The sequence below is a fragment of the Raphanus sativus genome, chromosome 3 (assembly GCF_000801105.2).
Source record: "Raphanus sativus cultivar WK10039 chromosome 3, ASM80110v3, whole genome shotgun sequence".
In the NCBI taxonomy this organism is placed as follows: Eukaryota; Viridiplantae; Streptophyta; class Magnoliopsida; order Brassicales; family Brassicaceae; genus Raphanus; species Raphanus sativus.
In genome coordinates this window covers 27,593,236-27,618,943 of record NC_079513.1, presented here as the reverse complement: position 1 = coordinate 27,618,943, position 25,708 = coordinate 27,593,236, and the positions used below count along the sequence as shown (strand labels likewise).

General features: G+C 34.2%; 6 protein-coding genes across 11 annotated transcripts; 3 read left to right on the top strand and 3 right to left on the bottom strand.

Moving 5' to 3' along the window:
• Positions 1–226: 226 nt before the first annotated feature.
• LOC108845950 (cysteine proteinase inhibitor 7) lies at positions 227–1,524 on the bottom strand. 2 transcript variants are annotated; one of them, XM_057005526.1, is made up of 4 exons: positions 1,215–1,524; positions 807–1,023; positions 588–733; positions 227–486 (listed from the first exon to the last, which is right to left on the bottom strand). In XM_057005526.1, the coding sequence occupies exons 1-4, from the start codon at positions 1,431–1,433 to the stop codon at positions 478–480; spliced, it is 591 nt and encodes a 196-aa protein (XP_056861506.1). In that variant the 5' UTR covers positions 1,434–1,524; the 3' UTR covers positions 227–477. The 2 variants fall into 2 exon arrangements, with proteins under 2 accessions (XP_056861506.1, XP_018474657.1); XM_018619155.2 differs by having other exon boundaries at positions 227–496; positions 1,215–1,523.
• Positions 1,525–2,818: 1,294 nt separating this feature from the next.
• LOC108846469 (reticulon-like protein B21) lies at positions 2,819–6,207 on the top strand. 2 transcript variants are annotated; one of them, XM_018619696.2, is made up of 4 exons: positions 2,819–2,999; positions 3,424–3,591; positions 3,698–3,848; positions 5,422–6,207. In XM_018619696.2, the coding sequence occupies exons 2-4, from the start codon at positions 3,497–3,499 to the stop codon at positions 5,470–5,472; spliced, it is 297 nt and encodes a 98-aa protein (XP_018475198.1). In that variant the 5' UTR covers positions 2,819–2,999; positions 3,424–3,496; the 3' UTR covers positions 5,473–6,207. The 2 variants fall into 2 exon arrangements, with proteins under 2 accessions (XP_018475198.1, XP_018475200.1); XM_018619698.2 differs by having other exon boundaries at positions 2,821–2,999; positions 5,522–6,207.
• Positions 6,208–6,310: 103 nt separating this feature from the next.
• On the top strand, positions 6,311–8,926 carry LOC108844147 (probable mediator of RNA polymerase II transcription subunit 26b). Of its 4 annotated transcripts, none has more exons than XM_018617364.2 (8): positions 6,311–7,131; positions 7,214–7,282; positions 7,359–7,441; positions 7,546–7,598; positions 7,694–7,852; positions 7,938–8,197; positions 8,294–8,375; positions 8,488–8,926. In XM_018617364.2, exons 1-8 carry the CDS (start codon positions 6,694–6,696, stop codon positions 8,607–8,609), a joined length of 1,266 nt encoding a protein of 421 aa, XP_018472866.1. In that variant the 5' UTR covers positions 6,311–6,693; the 3' UTR covers positions 8,610–8,926. The 4 variants fall into 4 exon arrangements, with proteins under 4 accessions (XP_018472866.1, XP_056861505.1, XP_056861504.1 ...); XM_057005525.1 differs by having other exon boundaries at positions 7,938–8,203; XM_057005524.1 differs by having other exon boundaries at positions 7,344–7,441.
• A 6,063-nt stretch (positions 8,927–14,989) lies between these two features.
• Positions 14,990–18,243, top strand: LOC108846213 (cytochrome P450 708A2-like). Its single transcript, XM_018619436.2, has 8 exons — positions 14,990–15,251; positions 15,377–15,701; positions 15,959–16,111; positions 16,204–16,452; positions 16,723–16,815; positions 16,905–16,983; positions 17,635–17,741; positions 17,848–18,243. The coding sequence occupies exons 1-8, from the start codon at positions 15,019–15,021 to the stop codon at positions 18,067–18,069; spliced, it is 1,461 nt and encodes a 486-aa protein (XP_018474938.1). The 5' UTR covers positions 14,990–15,018; the 3' UTR covers positions 18,070–18,243.
• On the bottom strand, positions 18,208–20,179 carry LOC108846733 (autophagy-related protein 18e). Its single transcript, XM_018619934.2, has 5 exons — positions 20,043–20,179; positions 19,023–19,780; positions 18,762–18,933; positions 18,557–18,683; positions 18,208–18,456 (listed from the first exon to the last, which is right to left on the bottom strand). The coding sequence occupies exons 2-5, from the start codon at positions 19,752–19,754 to the stop codon at positions 18,348–18,350; spliced, it is 1,140 nt and encodes a 379-aa protein (XP_018475436.2). The 5' UTR covers positions 19,755–19,780; positions 20,043–20,179; the 3' UTR covers positions 18,208–18,347.
• A 385-nt stretch (positions 20,180–20,564) lies between these two features.
• LOC108847332 (cellulose synthase A catalytic subunit 3 [UDP-forming]) lies at positions 20,565–25,601 on the bottom strand. The gene is made up of 15 exons (XM_018620547.2): positions 25,437–25,601; positions 25,295–25,355; positions 24,962–25,166; positions 24,644–24,849; positions 24,447–24,549; positions 24,164–24,341; positions 23,785–24,051; positions 23,349–23,694; positions 23,132–23,269; positions 22,922–23,047; positions 22,624–22,836; positions 22,231–22,492; positions 21,853–22,055; positions 21,424–21,774; positions 20,565–21,347 (listed from the first exon to the last, which is right to left on the bottom strand). Exons 2-15 carry the CDS (start codon positions 25,316–25,318, stop codon positions 20,763–20,765), a joined length of 3,207 nt encoding a protein of 1,068 aa, XP_018476049.1. The 5' UTR covers positions 25,319–25,355; positions 25,437–25,601; the 3' UTR covers positions 20,565–20,762.
• Positions 25,602–25,708: the final 107 nt, after the last annotated feature.

Here is a 25,708-nt window from a genome sequence, read left to right as displayed (position 1 = left end):
TGAAGGGGGAAGGAGTGGTGAAATGACCTTATTGACCCTTACCTATTTCTCTTTTGAATAAAAAAATATATAAATAAAGTTTCGACCTTTAAAAGTAAAACCCAAAACTTCTCAAAGTTGGTGTCTTTGGGGCCCCAAAAGCTAAAGAAGACAACTTTTCCTTTCAACTCTGTGATTTGATGTGGTCGGCTCTGAGCATCTGACTCCAGTTTTGAACACATATTCATTTGGACATTAACATCTTTTTTCTTTCCAATGTTTAGTGTTTTTTTTTATTTACTTACAAGCAAACCATTTTTTACAGGGCAAAATAGTTTTTTTTTTATCACAACATTCAGTCTTTTTATTCAGTCAGACTGAGACACAACCTGTCCAAACAACAACTCTAGTGAAACTTGCCGTTTTGGTACTTCATAACTTCAACCATGAGCTTCTCTGCTTTGTTTCCCTTCTCTAGCCTCAAAAGCATTTCGAATTTCACACGGTCTTCAACCACCTGCGCAATCATAATACATCATTCCTTTATCTAATTAAATGCTGATTAAAAAAGACTGATACTTGTGAAGTTGGGAAACAAACACTCAAACCTTTGCTCTAGCTAGGATTATGTCTATGAGTTTATATGGAAACAGCGAGTTTGATCTCTGTTGAATCGACTTAACGGCGTGTTTTGCTGCCTCTTGGACCTCAGGGTCATTTGTTGATACCGATCTCCACTCAAATCCATTCCCATCTACCTCAAAACAGAGCAATGACATCAAGAACGTAACATAATTAAAAAAAACACGGTTCTCAACTGATATTACCTGATTTCAAGCCAAGGTCGGAAACAGTGAAGGAAGGGACAACACTCTTGAACTCCTGAAGCTGCTTGAAGTTCTTCATCCACGGCTTCACCCAAACTTTAGCTTCATAAATCTTCTTCTCACCAGCTTCTAACACTTCAAGAGTTAGACTGTAGAGTTTCCCAGCAACCACCTGCTCTGTTGCTTTCAATACTCTACCAAGCTCAAGTACACCATTCTACACATCAAATCCATAAAATTCATCAGATTACTATAGTTTTATTCCGTAGCTAAAAGATCCAAATTTTAAATCAAGAACTGACATGTAATTTAGTTAAATGTAAGCTCAAGAAAGAAAACTTTTACAAACCCTAATTCGATAGAATATACAAACCCTAAAAAGTGAAATTAGGTTTGAGGAAACCAAACCTCTCGCTTATTGTGTTCTTGAACAGCAAAGAGTGCTATATCCTCGATCTGATCTCCTCCACCGTTCTGATTATTGGAAGAATCGCTAAAGGCACCGAGCTTCATCCTTATGACGTCGTTGTACCTTCCTTTTTCTTGACTACAGATCACAAGCTGGCCGAGTCCAGAAATGACAACCAACGACACGCAAATAAAGACCGGTGATAATCTGGTAGCCATCGTTCCTAGTAAGCTTCTCCGTTTCCTGTGTGTTTTTACTTTTTAGATCTAAACTCTGATGAGACTTTTCTTTAGATACCTAACGATCGCAGTCAAAGGTGGTTTCTTTCGCCGATCAAAAGAAAAAAAAAGACTAATTCCGTGTAAGAGAAGAAAAGGAGGTCACGGGAAATTTTTTCATGGGCCAATATATAGTCTTGAAGCCCATATTAAATGAGTCTTGGACTCAGCTAAACACCCATTATTAAAATGTTAATCGGTTTGTTCTTCTTGTTTATGTGTTTTATTACATGACAAAAATATAAATGTTTTTTACTAGAAGTTGTAAGAAAGTACAATTTCTTATGTAAGAGTTTAAAATCATATTTCCAAAGTTTACATATAAAATTAATAAATTATATAAAATATAAGTAAAATTAGATAAAAATATAAGTAAAATTATATAAAAATATAAGTAAAAATATATAAAATATAAGTAAAATACAATTTTAAATGTAAAATTTTGTATTAACAATTGATTCAGTAAACTATAATTGATAATTTTCAAAATGTTAGTTATAACATTAACAAATATTATTATACAATTAACTACATAAAATTATTTTTAATAATTATTAATGGAGCTGAACTAGTTTATAAAAATTATGTGATATATATATATATATATATGATTAAAAAATATATAAAATAAGTTGTTACAAGTTTGTTCGTGAATCTAAAAATGTTAGATCGGCAATGTTTAGGTATATAAAGTATATAATAGACTAATATTAGATTAATAATGCAAGATTTTCGATAGATTTTATTATACGTATTTTATGACTTTTACACACCATGCAACAGCAGAAATAACCAAGAACATATTTAACAATTAGATGATAGAAAAAATTTACTAAAATAACAGCGATAGACCACACTTTACATTCATAGCCTTAGGCACCGAGAAAGTTAAGCATAGTCTTGTACTACAGTATCTTTCGACGAAAATGGGTGCAGCTTCCGGTTCTGCTGGCTTCTGAAACACTTCAATCCTAGAATTAGAATCACGAATAGAATCAAAATGAGTGGAAGGCTCAGAAGAATCTAAGCTGTGAAACAAGCAGCAAACCATGATCAATATAATAGAAAACTAACGAGGAAATGCTAAAGAACTGAACTATTAAAAAAATGTTAACAAAAAAAAACTTAGCTGAAAAAGGTTTATAATAGATCTAATTTTCTACGTAAATTACGTCAATCTAGCTCTATTTATAATCGTAATATATGTAAAAATCTACTATAATGCTTCCTCGAACCACACCACATCAAAATTATCGCTGTTTCTTAACGCGACTCTTATACTATTTTCGATTAAAAAGTAAATCAAAAACACATAATTATCTAAGAACGTGTCTTAATTAAGAAACGAAATTAGACGACTCTTAGGGACACGTGTAGGCGCATGAACCAGTTGACCCCTCTCTCTCCTTCTCTCGTCTTCCTCTTTGAATTTTGGCTCTCGTCTCTTCGATTTTCACCGGAGAAGACGACCGTACGACCTGATGATTCACCGATTGTTTATCAGAGGTAATTCTTCAAAACCCTAAATCTTTTTGCATCGTTTATTGATTGATTTGTTGTTGTACGAATCAATTCGAGTCACAGAACTTTTTGAATCTTGGGTCGCTTTTGAAAACTCATGTTCGTTGTTTGTCTCCTCTATGCTTGTCTTGTGTCTCCAAATCAAAATTTGATCTGAATTTGTGTTTTTTTTTGTCTTGGGTTTGCTTAGATTTGCGTCTTCTTTGCATATTATGTTCAATCGGATTGTAAAGTTCAAAACTTTACTTCTAGGGTTCATAGAACATGCTTTGGATTTATTGCTATTAATAAGCTTAAAGCTACTATTTTGATTATATCATTAAGATGATTTCAAGTGTTGTAAGCATTGATGAAGTTTGTTTCTTCCTTTGGTACAGAGCTGAAACGTTACGGTGTTGTTTTGTTTCAGTAGAGATTGCTAAAAGCTATGACTTTGGGAGGTTGGGATCAGAGGTTCACACAAGCAGCTTCTTCTCAATCAGATGATTCTGCTTCCCATTTGGTTCATATCAGTGGTAGCGTATATGGGTCTCATTTACCTTGGCCTAATGTTTGTATTCAAAGCCGTGATACGCAGGTAAATGATGCATCAAACTCCTCTCTGCCTCTTTTGCATGTTGCTTGTGTGATTGGGTCTGAAACTCATGAGTCTCAGAGGTATATTAATATATGAATGGCTGCAGGGGAGTAGTGGAGGAGGAAGAGATGCATAAAGGAGCTGGAGTGAGAGAAGAAGATGTGAAGAGGATGTTCAGAGTCATAATGCCTTACCTCAACGAGTCTCTGCTTCAACTCAGAGCCCTTTTCTCTGGCGATCCTTCTACCACACTCAAGGTTAGTCCCTTTTTCTCCAGCTTCCTACTTCCATTGAACTTAAAAAAGAAATGTTAATTTACTAAGAGACAATAAAAATATCTGCCAATAATCTATACTTTTAACAATGTATCTTAACTTTGTTTTTTAAACTTCAAATATTAATAAAAAATGCTAAGAGACTTAATTTTTGTCCCAACAATAATGATGCTCTAACAGTGTCACGTTTAATTATTTGCGCAAAGCTCGTGTGCATCAGCAATGCTTCCTCGAATCTCATTTTATACCGTATCCAGATTGTTGTAGTGATATTATTTTCCATCCAACTTAATGATATTAATCATTACTACTGCACCATAAAGCCAAGTTATCGTATAGTATCAGGTACCCATTGCCATTTGTGTGTGTTTTTGAAGCATAAGATATGATATATATATTAACCCAAAAAGAAAAGATATATTCACCTCAGTTTTAAGCTAGTAGTGACGATATCAATAAAGTGCATACACATATATTCGATTAAACGATTGGAATAACTGCATGTTCTGATAAAACCGTATTTTATAAACTACGGATTACTGAATATTGTAAAGAATAAAAATAATAAAATTATATCAAAGAGTAAGAAAAGGATGATACAACTGCAGAGGCGAGATATTATCTCTTTCCTTAACTCAAAATACGTCCCGTAGTGCAACGGTTCGATAACGTAATGAGTCCCATGATACAACTGCAAACAATCTTCTGAATTTGCGTCACTCTATCAGAAGCCTGGCGAAACTAGTTTTATGTTGTACTCTCAGACACAAGAAATGAAAAATACTAATAAAACATCACTATTCAACATGGGAGAATTTTTCTTTTCATTGTTATATTTTGTGAATCTCAATGTGTGTATTTTTCTACATTGCCATAAAGCCTTATATAGAAAAGGTGAACACCACAGATCATTGCATTTAGGTTTCTTCTTCTCAAAACAAGAAAACGTATATGCATTATTATGGAGTATTAAGTGTCATCAATAATCATAATGGAAAACGATTCCTTTGACTATTGACCATAACTTGCAAATATAATATTAGTGCTTTTGACTAAATCAAAGCTAATAATTTATTTTGCTATAGGTATACATTTTTATATTTAATCAAATATAAAATATCACCATGAATATGATTTAAACAATAAGTTATTAGACATAAGTCTATCTAACATATTTAAATCCAAATTCAAATCCAATATCCAATATGTACATTTAAGTCACATATTTTATTACTCCATTTCTCATTCAAATGAACTTTGTTTTTGACATATCAATACACTACTTCGTAGTGTTTATCAAATATTCGGTTATTCTGACAAACGTCTTTGTCCGGAAACTGACCAAAAATGGTCTAAAACCATCTCGTCAAAAACGAGTTCCAACATGTTCTTTTGGACTATCTGAAGTTATTAACATGAAATCACACTTATAAGTTCATTTGATTCAACTATGAAAAATGTAAGTCGCGATCTTAACATATAACGACCACAGTTCAAAAGTGCCAATATTAATTGCATTCTTATCAGGTTTGGTTTGGTTCTCTTTATTTATTAGGTTATTCAGACAAAACAGGCACCAACTTCAATGGGTCCACCTAGAAAGTAAGCCACTAAATCTGCTGACGTGTTGGCTAATCAACATATGTCGTCTATAGGTTGTGACAGGACCGTGAAACAAAAGGATTTTAACGCGTTTGAAGGTGAATGAAGGACGACGCTCTGTCTCTACCTCTAAATTCTAATTGGCTGTGATATCAGCTTACAACTTCGCTTTGTCACGTATATCAAAAAATCAAATACACTAGTTATTTTCGGATGGATTTCGTTGACCAGTTACATACTATATGTTACAACTTTCAACATTACGAAAGATTTTTTCTTTCTATTTTTTTTGGATGAATAGATTTTCTAGTATGTTTTAAGCAAAACTAGTTGTTTATTAATAGTCCATGGATTTAATTCTATGAACAAACTTTACCTACAATATATAGTTCAGAAAAAGTCGATGAGTGGTGAGGATAATGAGCTAATAATATACATTATCTTTTCGCTTTTCCAGCAAGGAAAAAAGATAATGAGCATTAGATGGAAACCATTCCCCAGTTTCCAAAATGTCGAAAGAATCTAATGAAGTATATCCATAAGATTTGCTACCTTTGACATTTTCGAACGTAATAGTACCTCCTAGTCCATCAATAATTATGCGAAAAATGTAGGCAAAACTAGCTTGACCTCGTTCACTAACTTGTGTCGACGTTCAAGTACAACGCATGTGCGAGAGAGAGAAAAAAAAGAAGATTAAATAAATATTTTTATTTATTCTTTTAGAACAATGAAAAGCCAATTAAGACCGACCATGTCAGAAGAAAGCCGTAAAGTAAATCCACCTTAAACAAAAAAAAATCCAATTTATTACCAAACAGATACAGAGACTTCGGTAATGAAAAAAAAAATAGTTTCTCTCTCTTCAAAGAAAGAAGGAAAAAAAAAACGAAAATTTATTTCACAAATACAAAAAAAGAAGAGAGCTTTCTTGTAGAAATGAATCGATTGTGCCTGGTTAAAGCAATTGGGGGTTCTGTGGATCAGACAACGTAAACAAACCCTGTTTTCGTGTTGTGTCCTCTTTGGTTTTCTCATTTTCTATTTTTTCTCGGAGAAAAACCTTTTCTGAGCTTTCCGGGAAAGTTTTGTCAGATTCGAAACGAAACAAAAAAAAAAAAATCAAAGAAAATCCACAGAACAACCAAAACACAGATTCTTTCGATCACAATCCCTTTTGATCATTTCTCTAATCAATCACCTAAAAATTTCACAACGTTTGAATATGAAACCACCACAAGCAGCTTCGTTAGATAGGTGGAGAGACTATTTCCGGCGAGGAGATTCCGATATATTCGAGATCATCGATCACGCCATCATGGTTGCTGCTACAGATTGTCCGATCAAATTCAAATCGAGAAGAGACAAAATCGCCGAGCTTCTCTTCTCCTGCAGAGTCACTCGCTGCTGCACCGGTTGCCACCACAACCGGGAGCTATCTCTTCACGAAGAAGACGAGGCGGTTGATGTTGGTGCTGGTAGTAAAGAGAGCAAAGCTAACAGTAGCAGAGGAGATAACAATCACATCAATCAGATTGTTAGCAATAATTATAATAATTATGATGATGAAGCCGAGGCTTTGAGCGATGCGATTGAAGAGTTTTCTATGGTTTCTAAGGAAGTTGTTAGGATCAAAGAGATATTGCTCAACAGAGACGACGAGGTTTTTTAATTTCTAAATTTGGCAAATTAGAATCTCTGTTTTGGAAGCTTTGATTGATTCTTTATTTTTTTTTTGTGTGCAGCCACACTCGGTGATACTCGAATCCCTGAGAAAGCTGAAGTTGATGTCTTTGGATGTGGATGTTCTTAAGGTTTGGTTAGTTGTATGAAGTTGTTGTTGTTGTTTGTATGAAGTGTGAGTGATTCTTAAAGGTTATTAACTCGCAGAGTACTGAGATCGGAAAGGCTGTTAATGGCCTGAGGAAACATGGTTCTGATCAGATACGCCAACTTGCAAAGACTCTTATCGCGTATGAGTTTTTTTTTTATTCTTTTCATAAAGATTAAGCACTTTCTTACACTTATTAGAATATATGGCATTGAGTTTCTTTGATGGGTTGGTTTATGCATGCAGAGAGTGGAAGGAGCTGGTTGATGAATGGGTGAACACCACAAAGGAAATTGCTGGTACATTTCTTTCACTGTCTTAATGGGAATTCACTTCTTACAGTTTTGGTTTCTTGAAATGGTTCTAATTTCTTGTTTTTTTTAAAAAAAAACAGGTGCTGAAGGTACACCAGAGTCTGCTAATCCATCTGTTGTTGATGAAGAAGAAGAAGAGTTTCCATCGCTTCCATATGGTGTTGATATCTTTACACCGGAAGCAAATGGTTTTGAAATGTTAAATGGGGATTTCTTTGATTCCTTGGACCTTGATGGAAGTAAGTTATTATCATGTTTGTTTGTTATGTACACTATGTATTAGCTATATATATATATTTGGTTGATTTATTTGTTTGTTTTCAGATCCTTGTAACTCTGGAGAATACAACACAAGCCGAGAAGACCAAAGAAGACCACACAAGAGAAGACCTGAGGGAAGAACACAAATGAGGATACAAGACCCTCCTATTAAGCCATCATCATCATTATCTGATGGGACTAGGAGACCTCTAAAGCAAAATGTAGAACAAAGGTTCAAGAACGTAGTGGGATCTGTTCAAAAACCCATGATCCAGAGGAGTAAACCGCTTTCTACACAACAGAAGCAGAAGGCTTCACAAGAAGTCAGTGTAGCAACAAACAATACCTTTTTGTTTTCTTTAAGTCATAATCGTGGACATGTAGTTTGACTGTTTTTGTTCTTTTATTGTCCTTGGTAGAAACATAAAGGTCTTGATGCAGACGCAAAGTTTGAGTTTGCTAAGAGGAAACTTCAAGAGAGCTACCAACACCATGACAACGGTTTTGTTTCTTTTCTTTTCTTTTCCTTTTTGTTGTTTCTACTTTTTAAATACATTCTTGAAAGCAAGAAAACTTATAAACCAAGAAAATGTGTGTCTGATCTTGCCAACAGCCAAGAAGCAGCGAACAATACAAGTACTTGAGACGATCCCTAAGCAAGGTAGTAACGCTCAGAAACCGCAACTCAAGAGACCTGGATTGAACAGCAAGAGTTGGTTTAACGGACGCAAATAGCTTCTTTCTCTCCGTTTAAAATGTTGAATAACTTTCAGAGGAAAAAGACGTTATTTACATAACATACCACAAATATCTGCAAGCTCTGGTGAAATAAGGTAAATCAGAGTCTAGTTCCACAAGCTGGAGACAGAAAGAAGCAGAGGATGACGATCAGCTTCAACAACTGAACTTTTCTTTGAACAGACTTTTTTACTCTTATGATTCCTTCTGTCTTTGATTCACCAATTTGCAGCCAGATAGGATCCTAACTAGTGTTACGTTCTTGACACTTTCGGTACAGTCCTGATTCAGTTTAATCCCCGTTTGGTCGGTCATGTTCGGTTTTGGGAGATCCCTTGCATTACATATGTATTAGTATATTAAAATGTAAAAGAATGGGGATATGTCGCGGCCGGTTCGCGGGTTGGATCGATGTCTAAAACAAAAGCCCGATAACAAAAACCGGGAACAATGAATAGTTGCCTAAATTATACATTTTCAGTTTTTGAATAAGTGTCATTTTGAATTTTGTAGTAATATTTATTTTAGAAACTTATGAATTTTAAATAATCTGTATAGTTAAAAATAAAAAAAAATGGATTATTTAGAAGATTTTTCTTTAAATTATATTGTAAATAAAGTATTTTCTGTGATCATTAATTTTAAACCAATAAAATTTAATATATGATATATATATTTTTAATTTATGATTTATAATTATAAATAATAAAAATTCATTTAAAACACAAAACAATGGTGATCATTATGCAAAGAAAATATTAGTGATGAAATTGTAATAACTTATTAATCTATAGTGTGGAATGTAAAAAAATTAGTATAATGTAGAATAAATCACAAAGTATTTGATTTAACGTGATACTCGTGCTGGTTATAACTTATATCTACCAACCCATGAATTGATGGTTTTGGACGTTTGGGGAGGCCCACAAGAGATACAAATGTAGAAAGCCAACAAAAAAAATAGAAATAAAATTTAAAAATACAGGGTCTAATTGGTGACCATTAGATAAACATTAAGAATAAATAGAGAAAATAATACATAGAAATAAAATTATAAGAATGAAGAGAAATATTAATTTTGGTCGAGAACAAATTTATTTTATATTCCTCTATATTAAAAGGAATGAAAAGGAAAATGAAGGAAAACTATTCATTATAAATGGTAAAAGTTAGTAGAAATAATAAATAATGTATTATTTCTTTGTATTCCTTGGTAACTGGTTAGACTCATAATGTTTGAAACTGACATTTGAATTGATTTGTATCAATATAACGAATTTGCAGAGTCATTTAGAGTTATTGAACATATAACTTTAAAATATACATTAAAATATAGTTATTGAAATAGTTTTTTTAGTTGACTTTACTTTTTTTTTTTCAAAAATTAATATTTAATAATATTGTTGTGTTACATTCCAATAATACTTTTTAAATCGTAAAATAAAATGATGAACAAAAAAATGAATTACGGTTTTGAATGATAATAACAGATTGAACAGTGTAGGACAAGCAAATTGGATACTGCAGTATGGTTTAATTGTGATTGTATAAAAAACGCATGCTACAGAATAACTACAACTCGTCTAAATAAGCGGTTCAAAACAAAATATAAATAAAATATTAATATCTTAACTAACTTTTTTTCTTCCCCCATACTAAAAAATTAACTGTTTCTGTTTAAAAAAACATATATTTGAATCAAAAGTTTGTAGTGGACTACCATAACTAAATAAAAAGTCATTTAGAGATTACCAAAAGAAAAATTAATATGGAATTTAGAGAATCGAACCTAAAATAGGTAAGATATCAAAACTTACAACAACCATATTAATAAGAAAGCATAAGAATGTGGCCTAAATCCTATGCTTCACGTGCCTTAGGGAGGGACGGCACTGTAAATCTTCCAAGGCATTCCAGTATTCCACATATCCTTTGATAAAACGTAAGGTAAATGGGGTTTGCACTGCGCTTGCAGTTTGAACGCAATCACCAATCTCTGTTAAAGGAAGCATTAGCAAATCACTAATCACCCACCAACTTCTTTGATGATTAAAACAACAAATGAGTAATAAACATTAATATGAATACGTTCAACAACAATAAACCATAACATATGTAATTAATTTGTTTCAAATATATTCTTAAACTTTTTTATGAGATTTTCTATTGAGTAGTAATGCTAGTATATTGCAAGGTTAGGTAATTTATATGTGACAGATATTATATGTTCTCGCTTTATCTAAATTTATTTTATAGTTCATAAATCAAAGTGATATTTATAGTCATTTTTTTGTTATCAGTTCTGAATCAGAACTTTATTAATACTTGGAACAACAATTAGTTTAAAAGGTTATGTGCTGACAGATAATATACAATTAAAACGATGAAAAAACTAAAATGATACTTCTTCCGTTCCAAAATAGATGATATTTTAGAGAGTTTTGAATGTTTTTAAATAGATGATTTTTGATATTTTATATTAATTTTAGTTCTATTAAAAACCGTGTGACCAATAATATTTTATATTTACTTTTAAGGATTGGTTGAATTAATTTTGATTTATATTTTTAATGTTACTTTTTAGAAAATAATATCTACCTTAATTCTTGTGTATACATCTAAAACATCAAATAATTTGGAACACAAGGAGTACCAATTAATTTAAAAGGTTATGTGTTACCCCAAACACCCTTTTTGTAGCTTAAACATAAATTGAAATAGTGGCCCCAATACAATTGATTCCTTTTGAGATTACTATTATTGTTTTTGTTCGTCTATTCTCATATCTATTTTATTAAATTAGGGATATTAGTTTAATTCAACTATTTTAATACAATTACTAAATTCTAATCTATCTTTTAAATGGCAGGTATATTTTTTGTTTTATATTTTTTTTTTTAAATTCTATATTTGTGATTTTTTTGTTAATATATTTGTGTTTTTTTTATAATCATATTTTGTATAAATCTTAATCAAAACTTGTTCTAGTTAGTTTTATCTTTATATAAAAGAAAATAATAGTTAAACTAAACATATATCAATAGGTCGTTTTGTAATTTAATAAAATATATGAACACCTCTTAATAACTATTTTAAAAAATATTTTACACAAATATGATTACAAAGAAAAAATACAAATATAAAAATTAAATTTCTAAAAAAATATATAAATAAAAAATATAGTTGCTATTTGTGTGGATCATAATCTAGTGTGTTTTTATTGAAACTACTGTTATTGTATTCATCTTATTTTTATATCACATGCTCCTCTTTTTTGTGCGGTAGTATTTTCTTATCTATGAAGGCCATTTGTAATTATTTGTGGGAGACAAGAAGTAGGACCTTAAATTTGTCAGAACGATAAAATTGTGAAATGGAGCGTATAGAGTCGTAGAGGGGGAAGACGTTTTTTTCATACGGTGGTCGAGATATTTTAAGGGTTTGACAAGATCTCGACCAGTGCGACCGCACGGGTATTAATTTCAGTTTTAGTTTTTATTTATTTATACTAAATAGTATATTTATAATATTTGATCGTTTTATATTGACTAAGCTAGGAATATGTATTTGGGTATCCACTCGAATTTGGTTAAAATTTGTTCGAGTTTGAGATTTTCGAGTTTAAAGACTCTAGCTCTATTCGGGTATTTATAAACTTTGTTTCCGGTTTGATTTTGATCTTTGCGGGTTTGATAACCCGTTTAAATATTTTTAAATTTTCAAAATTTATATATCTTTAAATATCCTTCAATCTAAAAAATATAACATGTAAATTTGAGTAATGTAAGCTAAAGTACCTAAATTAAAAATTAAAATAAATTTAACTTGAATATTTGGATGAAGAATAAATATATATATATTTTTAAGTATTTTTGGTGTTCTGATTATTGTTTATCTACTTTAGATGTTTACTTTTCACTATTTTTTATATTTCAAATCAACTTAAAATAGCTTATATCTTGGATATTAACTGGAAAAATAGCTAACATATTGAAGTATATAAATATGATTTATATATATTCGAATATCCAAAATATTTCGTTCGGATAAAGTTTAGTTATGGTTCTCTAGATACCAAAATGGTAAATCCGTTTGGATATTATTTAATTTCGATTCAAATTTGATAATATTTTTTTTTTGTTCAGATTTGTTCAATAAAGAGTTGATATTATAATTTCCATGAATTGTTTGTCCAAAATATGTATTTTTTGAATTTGACATTGATTTAATTGAGAAGTTAATGAAGTGTACTTAATTTTAAAAAACACATTAATCTAAGTGGAAAAGACAAAACATTAAAATAGGAAATATTATTTAATTGTGTATTTAATTCAAATTTAATTTTGGAAAACACATTAATCAAAATGAAAAAGACAGCATTAAAATATGAAACATTATTTAATGTCAGTGGCATGGAAGTGTAAATAACACTGAAAACTAAGAGACATTCTATATGTGTACTTCTCTTTTAATAAAATAGATAAGTCTTGTTGTTTTTTTTTTTTTTGAAAAAATTGATAAGTCTTGTTGTTAATTAGTTAACTACAATCACAAAAATAATATCCATCTCTTTACATTTTAAAATAAAATATATAATAAATTTAAATAAAATATATAATACATTTAAATTAAAAATTTAGATAGTAATTATAAATATATACATATCTTTGATATTTTCTGGTTGTATTCATTGATGACAATCATAATTTATATTTATAAGACTTCAAACCAAAAAATTTGTAGACGTATCACTAACATGTGTATATATATACACATATATAATACATATGAATCTAACAAATTATTTCTAAAAATTTTAGTATTAATTTTTACAAAAGGAAAAGTATATCCTTTAAATTTATAACTTTCAGTTTCAAAAAAATTCTATAACTTTCATCTAAATAAAATAAAATAAATAAATGTACATGTTATTGTTGATTATATAAATCAAGGATTTTATATTTCAGTATACGAAGATAATTTTTTATATTTTATAATTATAAGATATGTTGAAATTATCAAACAATTTATGTATCTATTTTTCAACCAATACTAATAATCCTGTAAAATACATTCATTTTAACTAATGCGTTAGTATTAAAACCACAACTATCCATATTTGTAAAAATTTACATTTCTATTCGCAGCCACTGAGTTTATACCCATTATATCTTACAAAGAATCATAGTAACTCTACCGACTATTTTGATTTATATTTTCTGAATTTTAGTGAAAGTAAAAAAAAATACGTTACAAAAGTAGAGATAAAATTATAATTCATCTTTATCAAACAAAAATCACAAGTTGGAAATTCAATAATAAAATATTGCTATTTATTGAAATGTGAAACTCTATTTTATTTCTATGTTAAAAGAACCTAAATAAGTAATTAACTATGTCTATGTTTGATTTTAAATATTAACAATTGGTATAAGCAACCAGACGAGTTAGTCTGGTGGTGAACGGCTTGCAGCTGCAAGTACGGCCCCGGGTTCGACTCGTCCTGGTCACGGTATGACTTAGGCCTCTTCTTTAGGGGGTACAGACGCAGGCTGATACCGGGTCTAGGGGGATTAAGGCCGAAGGCCCGAACCCATCCTAGCAAAAAAAAAAAAAAAAACAATTGGTATAAGCTGTCATCTGGTAAATTATAATGTTTTACGGTATCAAATTACTTTCATAAAGTTAGGCGAGTTTTTCATAACTTTTGACACTCTTAAGTAAATTTAGTTTTTCATTTTAGGATATTTTTTTAATAATCCGAGTTGTGATATATGGAAAGACTTAACATAATTTATTTGGTTATTTATGTCGTCAAAGTTAACTTATATTTTCTGTCACACATCCGTTTAGAACTCATGAGTTAAACGTGCTTGGACTGGAGTAGTGGAAGGATGGATGACCTATCGAGAAGTGATTCGTGATACCGTTTGAATGAGGCCAAAGTACATAAAAATTCGGATGGTGATTGTAGGGTCAGAGCATCTCTAACCCTTTTATTTTTTATTTATCTATATTTGTTTCTATAATATCATTTACAACCAAAACTCTTTACTTTATTTTTCCTCTAAAATAGAGATTGCTATATTTTTCTCTACTAATAGAGTAATAGAGGAAAAAAATAAAATTCTTCTATATTTTACTCTATATTTTGAAAATCTCTCTTTTAGAGAAATAAATTAGAGTAAATCACATCTCTATTATGTAGTTCCTCTATTATAGAGGAAAAAAAGCAAAATACACTGGAAGTGTCTCAGTAAATAATAATTTTTAATTTTTGAAAAAGTTAATGGACCGACTGTCAGATGGAATTGATTCCACGGACCAAATGAACGAACGTGGATATCCCATTAACCGTGGACGTCCAGATCGTTACAATTTCTTCATCTATTTATATGACCCACCAATGCATTGTTCAAGGCACAACAACATGAGTTTGCTTTGGATCACAGGATTGTGTGTTACAGCCCTAGTGGTTGTGAGGATTAGCAATTGGTGGTACCGATGGTCAAGCCCCAAGTCTAACGGCAAGTTACCTCCGGGATCAATGGGCTTCCCCATAATCGGAGAGACGTTTGATTTTTTTAAGCCGCATGGATTCTACGAGATCTCCCCGTTTCTCAAGAAGAAGATGTTAAGGTCAGGTTTCATTCATTTATATATTTGTATATGATATTTCATTTCCTTAGAGATGAAATCTTGTTTTGACCAAAGAAAAAAAGAGATGAAATCTTGTATGTTTGTGTGTTGTGTGAGTGTTTCAGGTATGGACCTTTGTTTCGGACTAGCATTCTTGGTGTAAACACTGTGATTTCAACAGATATGGATGTGAACTTGGATATTTTACGACACGAGAACAAGTATTTTAATTTAAGTTATCCAGATGGTTTAGTGAAGCCATTGGGAAAAGAAAGCATGTTCTTAAAGACAGGAAACATCCACAAGCACATCAAACAAATCTGTATGAGTCTTTTGGGTTCCGAGAATTTGAAGAGGAAGATGATAAAAGATATGGATAGCGTAACATACGAGCATCTTTGTTTGAAGGCTGGCCAAGGAAGATTCGACCTCAGGGAAATAGTTTCAAGTGTAATATTTCTTTCTTTATTTTGTCTGTTGTCTTCAACAAATTTCGGCTGTAAGATTTTTGAAGGCTATAGGTAATTAAGTAAAAATATTTAGTTTACTTTTTAAATTTTTTTTTGAAGATCTTTGTTCATATAATCTCCCCTATAAATTATATATTAAATACTAAATCTCCATATGCTAATTAATGTTTCATTTGCATAGTTGTTAATGTTGTTGCGTGCTAGTTGACACTCTTATTCCTGCTTTAATTTTTGTAGTTGATAACATCCCACTTGACACCAAAAGTGATAAGTGATCTCAAACCAGAGACTCAATCAATGCTTATGGAAAGCTTCAAAGCCTTCAGTTTTGATTGGTTTCGGACATCCTACATTCTTTCTGCGGGGAGGGGTCTCTACAATACCCTTTGGGTGAGATTTATATATTTTTCATGGTTATCTCGGGGAATAGCACAAACGTGATTTCTATAATTCTATTTGTAATAGCTTAATATTGTATGCAGGCATGCAGGCAGGGGATGAAGTTGATAAAGGAAGTTTACACGAGGAGAATAACGTCAAGAGAGAAGTACAATGACTTCCTCGAGACAGCATTAGAAGAGTTAGAGAAAGAAGGAAGCTCAGTGAACGAAGATGTGATTGTTAGCCTCATCTTCACTCTTTCCGGTATCACTCAAGATACCACCTCTAAGGCCATTTGCATGGCTGTAAAATTTATATCGGAAAACCCAAAAGTTCTCGAAGAGTTGAAGGTGCGTATATGCATATTAACGGAGAAGCTAGTAAATTTTGCATCTAACCAAGTATATATACATATAGCTTATTTGTCAAATATGGCCTCGTTTCAAATCTAATATAAGGTCTAAATTTAATGCTTTGTTTGTCTAATGCAAGAGCCGTCTGGTGATAGTAGTCTAGTAGTCATGCTTTTTTCGAACATTGGCTTAGTCTATTAGTCATGCTCCTATTAAATCAGCGCAGAAAGGTTTCCACTCATTGGCCAATGCAATGTAATTTGACAGAAAGAGCATGAGGCAATCCTTGCGAACAGAGAAGATAAAGAAGGTGGAGTTACTTGGGAAGAATTCAGACACAAGATGATTTTCACCAACATGGTAAGTTGATAACTTCACTTTGCTTTCCTTATAAGGCCATATGGACACATTATCGTATTCACATGGTGTGCTTTCTGTTTACACTCCAGGTTATCCATGAGTCGCTTCGAATGACAAATTTGGCCCCTATGATGTTTAGAAAAGTGGTGAAAGATGTGGAAATAAAAGGCAAGTAGTCACGTACTACTGTTACTATTATAATTTAAAATAAACAAATAATAATAATAATAATAGTAATAATAATAATAATAATAAGGACTGTTTGTTATTTGGGTTATTTGTCTTGTACCTTCTTATGAAAAGTCATTTGATATTGTTAAGTCAACTAAAAAGTACAAAAACAATATTTTACTTTCAAATACAATGCAAGTACTAAATATCATTATATTTTCTATTATTTGACGTTATAATTTTTCTATTACTTTTTATTCATTACTTGATACAAAATAATATTTTTATTACTCCTTAAAAATATTTGCTTTTTCTTGCATTGCACTGTAACAAATACCTAAGAGTAAGTATTAGTTTTAATAAACAGTCTATTAATAAAAGTATAAAGCATATATAAGAATTGTTTAAAAATCAAATTTTAAATATTTGCACTTAATCAAGTATTTTGGAGACAAATACTAGAATTTTTTCAAGTAATAATAGGCTTACATTAAATAACTTTGTAAGTATTGATTTTCTTGGATACTTGAAATAGTGAGTTCTTGTTTCAAACAAGTCAAGTATCTTAAAAATATCAAGTAATTGTCCCGTGTCTATCCCTAATATACATATAGATTTTTCTTAAAGAGTTTTTTTTTGTCCTAACAGGATATACGATTCCAGCAGGTTGGATAGTGATGGTTATACCTTCGGTGGTTCATTTTGATCCTGAAATCTATGAAAATCCATTTGAGTTTAATCCATGGAGATGGGAGGTATTAAATACTTACTTAGTCTATGTATTATGTTTATTTTTTCAATACTTTAATATAAGATATTTCTAGAATATACATAAACCCTGATGAAAGATATGATGGACAGGGGAAGGAGTTGCGGTCTGGGTCTAAAACGTTCATGGTGTTTGGAGCAGGAGCCAGACAGTGCGCTGGTTCAGAGTATGCAAGGCTTCAGATTTCACTATTCATTCATCATCTTGTCACCACTTACGATTTTTCCCTGTCCAAAGACTGCGAGGTGATTCGGGTACCCGGTGCCCTCTTCCCCAATGGCATCTCTATGAACATCTCCAAGCGTTCCAGGTGACTTGATCTGATCTGATCTGATCTGATCTGATCTAATCATACCAACAGCCTTTTCTATATAAATTTGTTTAGAAATATTTGATATAAATCTGATACTTAACTTTTTATTATTGTATCATTACAAAACATAAAGATATCAACTATAAAATTGATATAATTATAACAAGATTGTTCCCATCGATTCCGTTGGTGCAAGTCATAATCTATTAGCAAAATTAACATTTATGTTGGTAAGCCCAAAATTTAGAACAAGAGAAGAAGAAACATGTGTTGTGTTAGTCACACCACAACCGTTGTGTCGTCCTCTCTTTGAGTTAAGGAGAAGAAGCATTTGTGTTCCAACTCCACCATCTGCCCTCCTTCTCCATCAAACCTGCATCTTCGGAAACTTCACATTTTCCGACCATCATATCAATAAAAAACAAACATTCAGATCTAAAAGTAAGAGCCAATATATAGATAGAAACCAGTGAGCTAAATAGTTTTACCTTCCATCAATACCTACGAGTAGAACTATGTTCTCTGGTCCAAAACCTACGATGAACTTGGTGGAAACCGGCAACGAGAACTGAGCAAACGACCGTTCATTGCCGTAAGAATACATTGGCAACATCCCTACAAACAGAAAATCTAACGTCAAAAAATGTATATAATTAATATTATTCAACGAGCACTCTTGATGATCAGTTTTACCTCTTATTAATGATAATGATGACGCATGATCGATGTTTTTTGGTGAACTAAGAATGTCAGGTCTCAGAAGAAACACATGGAGAGTCCCTTTCTCACTTGACGCAGCCACCCATTTAAGATTAGAAGAGATTGCAACGCTATAGATCTCTGCTCTCTCCATCCCTCTCCGAAACTACACCAATGGAAAACCAAATCATACATAACACTAACAAAAAAAAAAACATAACTATAACATAGAGTATTAAACTATTAATTAATTACCTCTTGTAAGAGAGTGCCATCAAGGGAGTTAAAGATTCTGATCAGAGTTCCTTTAGTACTAGCAGTAGCTAGCAAACTCCCATCAAGAGTCAAACTCATGCAAGCAACATCAGAGTCATGCGCTTTGATGACTTTAACTATATTCCTTTTCAAGTCACGGACCTGAACTTGCCCCGGGTGTAACCCGGGGCAAGCCAGGACCGCTTTAGCCTCAGCTTGAGAGACGCAACAGAGCCCTCTTGGATTCACAACGGTCTCTATAATATCCTTAACCTTGAGGTTAGTGAAACTGTAGACGTAGACGCTTCTCTCAAGGACAACCACAATGTGTTCTCTCCTCAGCTTCACCGCCAGAACATGCGATTTAAAACCTAGCTCGCAGAAGAAGCTGTTCGTATGATCGTTCCAGATGAAGACTTTGTTGGGAGGGTACTCCGAGTTGCTGTAACCGTTGCCGACGAGAGCGAAGAGGTTTGAAAGGAAGAGCATCTCCACGATCTTGAATCCGGACTTGTGCGTGTCACGGCTGATGCTTTCTTTGATAGGGTTGCAGCTATACACGTTGAAGCCACGTTCTGTTCCGACGATGAAACCGCTCCAGTCCTGGTTCCAAGACACTGATAACACCTTTATGTCACCCTTGGCTGCTGCTTCATCTATTGGTTGGTCGTAAGTTTTAGGTTTTAAGAAGGATCCTATTCCACGGACCGTGGAGAAGATCATCGAGCTCATTCCTTTATTATTTTTTTCAATCAAAACTGCAGAAGAAAGCGTAGAAGAGAGAGAACCTCAAGTAAGTTTTAGTATCACATGTATATAATATAAAATTTCCAAAATCAATTCGGTCTATGCAAACCCTAGATAAAACCTAAGTTCCTTAGAGCTCAAGTAAAGAAGTTAGGGCAATCGTTGACAGAGAACTAAAGAAGCTAATCAATAAAGCAACCAAATAAAGTCGCATAACATTCCAGGAGAGACATTAAATAACGCAAAACATCAAAGAGAAGAGATTTTACTTACACTCTAGAATCGCTATGTTGATGTAGGAGAAGAGATTTGATCACGAACCAAGGGTTTTTATAGGGCAAGCTGTTATTGTGTGTTTAGCCTTCTCCGTTAGGATTAGGAAGAAAAAGATTAGATCATTGTAAACTCTCTTCTTCCAATGCACGACGTCGTTTTTGGAGAGGTAGTCTACAAATACTTTGACTAGAAACTTAAAAAGTCAACGCATAGTCGGCGCACTAAAATTTTAAGGAATATCTCAAACCCGGTTCGGTTATCGTAAACCGATTACAAAAGAGTTTTTATAGACCAAACATGCCTTTACAGATGCTTCCTATGGCTCTTGAGAACAGTATTACGCATCAGTGTGCACGTAAGAACCTAAAGCAAGCATTGCTCATGTTTCTGAGTGCGTATGTAAGAACAAACATCGAGTTTTGTTTATTCTTACATCGAGTTTTGTAATGAGAGTCTCGGCTAGATATCACTCATTAGTTTTTTATTTGACTGAAGGTCTAATGTAGTCTATGTAGAATATTTTCATCATTAAAAAAATATTCGTTTCGACTTTATAAGTTTTCCAAAGTAACTAGAGCAAAATATTCTACACATGAAAATACGACACAAGAACAGACAATAAACACACAAGAAGATAAATAAAACGTGTACAAATAAAACAATAAAATTTATACTGTATGTTTTTATAACCCAAAGAGAAGATTATTTGCTCACTTCTCAACAGTTGATTCCACATTCCAGGATGTCCGGGCCAGTGACTCTTTTAGTGAAGGGATCGATCCTAACCCACAACAAGGAGAAGATGGAAGCCAAGAGAACAGACCAGACCACAACAATAGTAGGAGTCCTGTTCTGTCTCCCCATCAAACCCTTGAGGAAAGGGTACAAGTGAACAATCACCCAAAAGGCGAAGAACAGCTTACCGAAGAGCGGTCCCCATGACTGGTACCCACTGTTGATGGCATACGAGAAACCCGCAACAACTCCCACGAGGTTTACGATGAGCAGCGTCGTCGGAGGAATCAGAAGCGTCGTCCATTTGAACATGTAGAGCTCCGCGAAGTCTCCGTCTTCGTCTGAAGCTTTTGACGTGACTGTGAAGTTTGTGTCGATACCGGCAAGGACTTTGAGGAGACCTTGAAAGACGGCGAATAAGTGAGCGGATACTCCACCAATGACCCAGAACTGCTCGTTTCTCCACCATTCGTCTATGCCTACGCCACTCCACCTCATTTCCAGTATACCCGTGGCGAAAATAGACAGAAAGAGAGATAGAAACCATATACTTGCAATGTTACTAATCTGCAAATGAGGAACAACAGTTGATAAGTTTTTATGAGTATGTTCAAGAGATAGATAGATAGAGAGGTGGTCAAACCTGAGGAATGATGAACTGGTTGGTGAAGAGACAAACGGCGGGCAACGTACAATACAAGAGAAGAGGGACGGAGGTGAGTGGGTAGATGGTGGTGTTCACATACGCAAACCTCTCCAGAAATTTAAGCCTCCCGCTGTAACCATACCATATAGGACAATGCCGACTGAAGAGAATCTCAACTGAACCTAGAGCCCACCTCAGCACTTGGTTCAGACGGTCTGTAAGATTGATAGGCGCTGACCCCTTGAAAGCCGCAAGCTTTGGCATACAGTAAATGGATCTCCATCCACGGGCATGCATTTTGAACCCAGTCAGAATATCTTCTGTCACAGAACCATAGATCCATCCAATCTGAAGAAAGACAGCACCGTAAGATAAACATTCTCAGAACATTGCAGTTTCGAGTTAGGTGTTAAAATGAGAAAATACCTCCATTCCCCAGTCTGACTTATCCTCGTAACCACAACTAATGACATGGATAGCCTCTTTGAGAAGGTTTTCAGGAGTTTCTGTAGGCGGAACGCCTCCGTTTTCCATCAGGGTAGAAGCAACAAAAACAGCAGACTGTCCAAATCGCTTTTCCAGGCTCATTTGTGACATCAAGAGCGCCTTTTCATCGTCAAAACCAGCACCTGGGTTTTACAAATGTCAATTAGTTAGGATATGATGAAATTACCTAATCTGGGAACTATTTAGACAGTGTAAGCTACACCAAAATTCGCATTAATAACTGTATATAACCCCTCCCCTGGATCAATATCTCAACACCAACCTACGGATTTAACAAGAAAACAAAGAAAGGTCTACCTTCAACTCCCTCTTCTATGTCATCGAGGTTGAATACAGGAACAGTTGAGTCAGTATGCCTGCCTGATTTCTTTTTGTCCGACTCTTTCTTAGATTTGGAATTCTTCTTTCTTGATCCACCACAGAGCTTAGATAAAACACTTGGCTTCTTGTGTTTTACCTTTATTGGGGGTTCATAACCATATAATGCTGTTCTGTTGAATACACACCCAGTTCCCACATACACAGGTCCTTGAATCCCATCTAAACCTCTCAAGTTGATCTGCAAAATATTTCACGGAATAAATCACAACAGAACTCATGAAATTGGATGGTTAAAATGTGTATTCATTTCTAAAACCAATTTGAAAGAAGAAGTAAATTTAGACGAATGTATAGGTAAGTTTGACTTACATCGAAGAAAACGGTATTACGATTAGCATATCTATCGTTCTTATCGATACCATCGAATCTTTGTGGGAACTGAACATAACAAACTTGCTTCCCTAGATTGGGGTCCATCAGGAAGCACATTGCTTCTCTCAAGGCCTTGCTGTTATTGATGTAGTGATCACAATCAAGATTCAAGATGAAAGGTCCATTGGTAAGGACTGCTGAAACTCTTACCTGTTCATTTAAAAAGTATCCCGATTAGGCTAACAAAGAAATTTCAGGGAACAAAGAAGTCAAAATTCCGAGATCAGACACATACAAGTGCATTCATAGCACCAGCCTTTTTGTGGTGCTGGAATCCTGGTCGCTTTTCTCGAGACACATACACCAAACGCGGAAGCTCGTTTCCCTCTGCATCAAGTCCACCATTTTGCCCTAAGAAAACCTGCATTCAACAAGTGCTTCTTCAACACTGAACTTCCAAGAGAGAGTGAGCGTACTCGATTTCCTTAAAACCAATTTCTCTTACCTGGATCATTCCTGGATGGTCCCTTGTATTATTTCCAGGCCACGGTGTGCCATCTTGCATAACCCACCCTTCTTCAGGACATTTTAGGGCCTTGGAAACAAGTGCATTGATTCGGATCTTAAATTCCTCATATTCCCTCTGCAAGAAAATAAAGGTCAATACAGCATACACGAAAATAACAACGAGAGTGACTGCATGACAAAAACTACAAATTTACCTTCATAGCTCTACGATCTTTGACAAATGATGTCTGAACTTTATCCTTCAGGTAATCTATTTTCGCAGCAAAATACCATTCTGGTGCCCGAGGCTCAATGCTATATTTCTTGCAGAATGGTACCCATTTACGAGCAAACTCTGATGTTTCTGCAAGTGCTTCAAATGATAACATAGCAGCACCATCGTCAGAAACATAACAAGAGACTTTGTCAACCGGGTAGTCAACAGACAAAATGGAGAGCACTGTGTTGGCTGTCACAAGGGGTGGCTCCTTCAAGGGGTCAACAGTACTCACGAAAATGTCCACAGCGGCTAACTGTGACGGCTCACCTTCACGATCATATCTGTCACACAATTGAGCATGATCAGATTATAGTGGTAACTATTATAAGCAGTCAATCCTTTGAGTAATTGCATGGGGAAATAGAACATACCTTAAGGCAAGCCTGTCGAGGTAGGTTTCACGGTTCACAGGAAACCACTTGGGAAACTGATCCAAAATCCAGGATATGGCAAACCAGATCTCACATATCACTGAGATCAGCCACAGAGTAAACGCATGTGGCACTGGATTTGTTATACGGTAGTGCAAGAAGAGACATAGAATAACAAGCCGCAACATAATAACCATTCTGTAAGGATTGATCTTTGATGAAGGTATCGAAACTTTCCTTGACAGAGGCTGTCTCGCTTCGTCATTCCTGTACAAAACAACAAAAATTGGAAAAATAAGCATCAATACACTGCTTAATAGGAAAGGTGCTCAAATTATCCAAATGACAGATCAAACGAAATAAAGAAACAAAGACTCACAGCAAAGCCTCATCTGCGAGGATATCAGTACTGGCATCAATGTCTCCTCCACCTCTTTCAGAAGCAGCCTGGGTGCTCACAGGACCATTATTCTTCTCCTGCTTCATTTTCCAGCCATCAACTCTCTCCTTCCAAGCTACATTCCCTAGTCCAACAGGATCCGAAATCCTTCTATGTGCTATAGCATGAATGACAACATAGTTCACTGTCAGAGCTTTGACATAAACGAAAAACCTAGCTACGTAATGCAATCGCCAGATAGTAAGTAAACAAGGATACTCACGTGACTGATTGATATCAGATGAATAGGGAAGGCGCTTTCCACCACCAATGGTAGAAGAAACAGAGAGGCGTTCAGGTGAGGCAGCAGAAAACTCTCCTGAAGTCTGTAAAAAAAGAAGCAAACGACAAAATCAGATTCCAGAATGTGAATGCTTAAAGAGGGAAGAATGAATGAATGAATGAATGGTAATGCCTTACCTCTTGTCTACTAGTGAGACGAGGGAGATGGTTGTGAGAGACCTCTTTGTCATACTCAGGCTGCCCCATCTCCTCTCCTTTGCCACGTGTAAGATGCCACCCAAGCATCCGCTCCGAAATCTTCTCCTTCTGAGGGTAGCTTAACTCAACGGTCGCTTCATCAGCGAAGCCATCCTCGTCTTTATCATCGGGAATAGCAGGACTCCCTAGACACGATATGAACCAATCATAGTAAGTAAAGTACCAATCTGATCTACAGCTTCAAAAACATAGTTGACGAACTATGAACATTCAGATCATAAAGGGAATGAATCTAACCCTTGTGCCTCTTGTAAGTGGTTTTGCACTGAGGACAAGATTGATTCCCATCCTTCCTCTCGAATTCATAGCAAGGCCTGCAAACCGGGAATCCACAAACATCACACGCCACAAAACGATCGCCATCAACAGTCTTGCCTACATTGTCACTACAGATCTGGCATATCTGGCCACCACCACCACCAACGCTCTTCATGGGCTTCCCCTATACCATAATCGAGTTCGAATCACATACATTCCAAAATTAGAAACTATCTACTCAAAATCAGATCAGATCTTTCCAAATACAGACGACTAAAATCTACTCAAATCAGTTCCTTATGAAGCACATACCGCGGTTTCTCCTTCGGATTCCATCGTCGCTTACTTCCGAATCGTCGCGGAGAGTTCAAATCTGGAGGGAAGGAATGATCAAAATGCGATTAGATCTGAGGAGATCAGAGTGTAAGTAAGTAAGAAGAAGAGAGAAGGTTACCATGAGATCTGAAGATTGAGTGGAGTCGTCGCGATGTGACTCTTCAGATCTCTGTGAATGAATCAGCGATTCTCAGAGGCTATATGTAAATGTAAGTGAAGGGGAACGAATCTTAAGATGGCTTACGAAATGCAAAGCTGCTACTTTGTCTCTGCTCGTCACTCTTTCAGATTTTTAAAATATTTAAATCATATCCGTCGGTAGAGAAAAAATAAATAAATCATTTTCATAGCCAGGCTAGCAACTACCACCACCATCACATCACCGACAAG

Excerpts from the sequence above, each read along its gene's own strand:
- LOC108846733 (XM_018619934.2), bottom strand. The coding sequence starts at position 19,754 with ATGAGCTCGATGATCTTCTCCACGGTCCGTGGAATAGGATCCTTCTTA. Across the intron at positions 18,934-19,022 it reads ATGGCACTCTCTTACAAGAG|TTTCGGAGAGGGATGGAGAG; the intron begins GTAATTAATTAA and ends CCATTGGTGTAG. Across the intron at positions 18,457-18,556 it reads CTCGTAGGTATTGATGGAAG|TTTCCGAAGATGCAGGTTTG; the intron begins GTAAAACTATTT and ends GAAAATGTGAAG.
- LOC108846469 (XM_018619696.2), top strand. The coding sequence starts at position 3,497 with ATGATTCTGCTTCCCATTTGGTTCATATCAGTGGTAGCGTATATGGGT. Across the intron at positions 3,592-3,697 it reads TTCAAAGCCGTGATACGCAG|GGGAGTAGTGGAGGAGGAAG; the intron begins GTAAATGATGCA and ends GAATGGCTGCAG. Across the intron at positions 3,849-5,421 it reads ATCCTTCTACCACACTCAAG|GTTATTCAGACAAAACAGGC; the intron begins GTTAGTCCCTTT and ends TTTATTTATTAG.
- LOC108845950 (XM_018619155.2), bottom strand. The coding sequence starts at position 1,433 with ATGGCTACCAGATTATCACCGGTCTTTATTTGCGTGTCGTTGGTTGTC. Across the intron at positions 1,024-1,214 it reads AAGAACACAATAAGCGAGAG|AATGGTGTACTTGAGCTTGG; the intron begins GTTTGGTTTCCT and ends TTTGATGTGTAG. Across the intron at positions 497-587 it reads TAATCCTAGCTAGAGCAAAG|GTGGTTGAAGACCGTGTGAA; the intron begins GTTTGAGTGTTT and ends ATGATTGCGCAG.
- LOC108844147 (XM_057005523.1), top strand. The coding sequence starts at position 6,694 with ATGAAACCACCACAAGCAGCTTCGTTAGATAGGTGGAGAGACTATTTC. Across the intron at positions 7,283-7,343 it reads TGGATGTGGATGTTCTTAAG|GTTATTAACTCGCAGAGTAC; the intron begins GTTTGGTTAGTT and ends TGATTCTTAAAG. Across the intron at positions 7,853-7,937 it reads TTCCTTGGACCTTGATGGAA|ATCCTTGTAACTCTGGAGAA; the intron begins GTAAGTTATTAT and ends GTTTGTTTTCAG.
- LOC108846213 (XM_018619436.2), top strand. The coding sequence starts at position 15,019 with ATGCATTGTTCAAGGCACAACAACATGAGTTTGCTTTGGATCACAGGA. Across the intron at positions 15,252-15,376 it reads CTCAAGAAGAAGATGTTAAG|GTATGGACCTTTGTTTCGGA; the intron begins GTCAGGTTTCAT and ends TGAGTGTTTCAG. Across the intron at positions 16,112-16,203 it reads GTCTCTACAATACCCTTTGG|GCATGCAGGCAGGGGATGAA; the intron begins GTGAGATTTATA and ends TATTGTATGCAG.
- LOC108847332 (XM_018620547.2), bottom strand. The coding sequence starts at position 25,318 with ATGGAATCCGAAGGAGAAACCGCG. Across the intron at positions 24,342-24,446 it reads ATCTGATATCAATCAGTCAC|CACATAGAAGGATTTCGGAT; the intron begins GTGAGTATCCTT and ends TTCATGCTATAG. Across the intron at positions 22,493-22,623 it reads GTAATACCGTTTTCTTCGAT|ATCAACTTGAGAGGTTTAGA; the intron begins GTAAGTCAAACT and ends AATATTTTGCAG.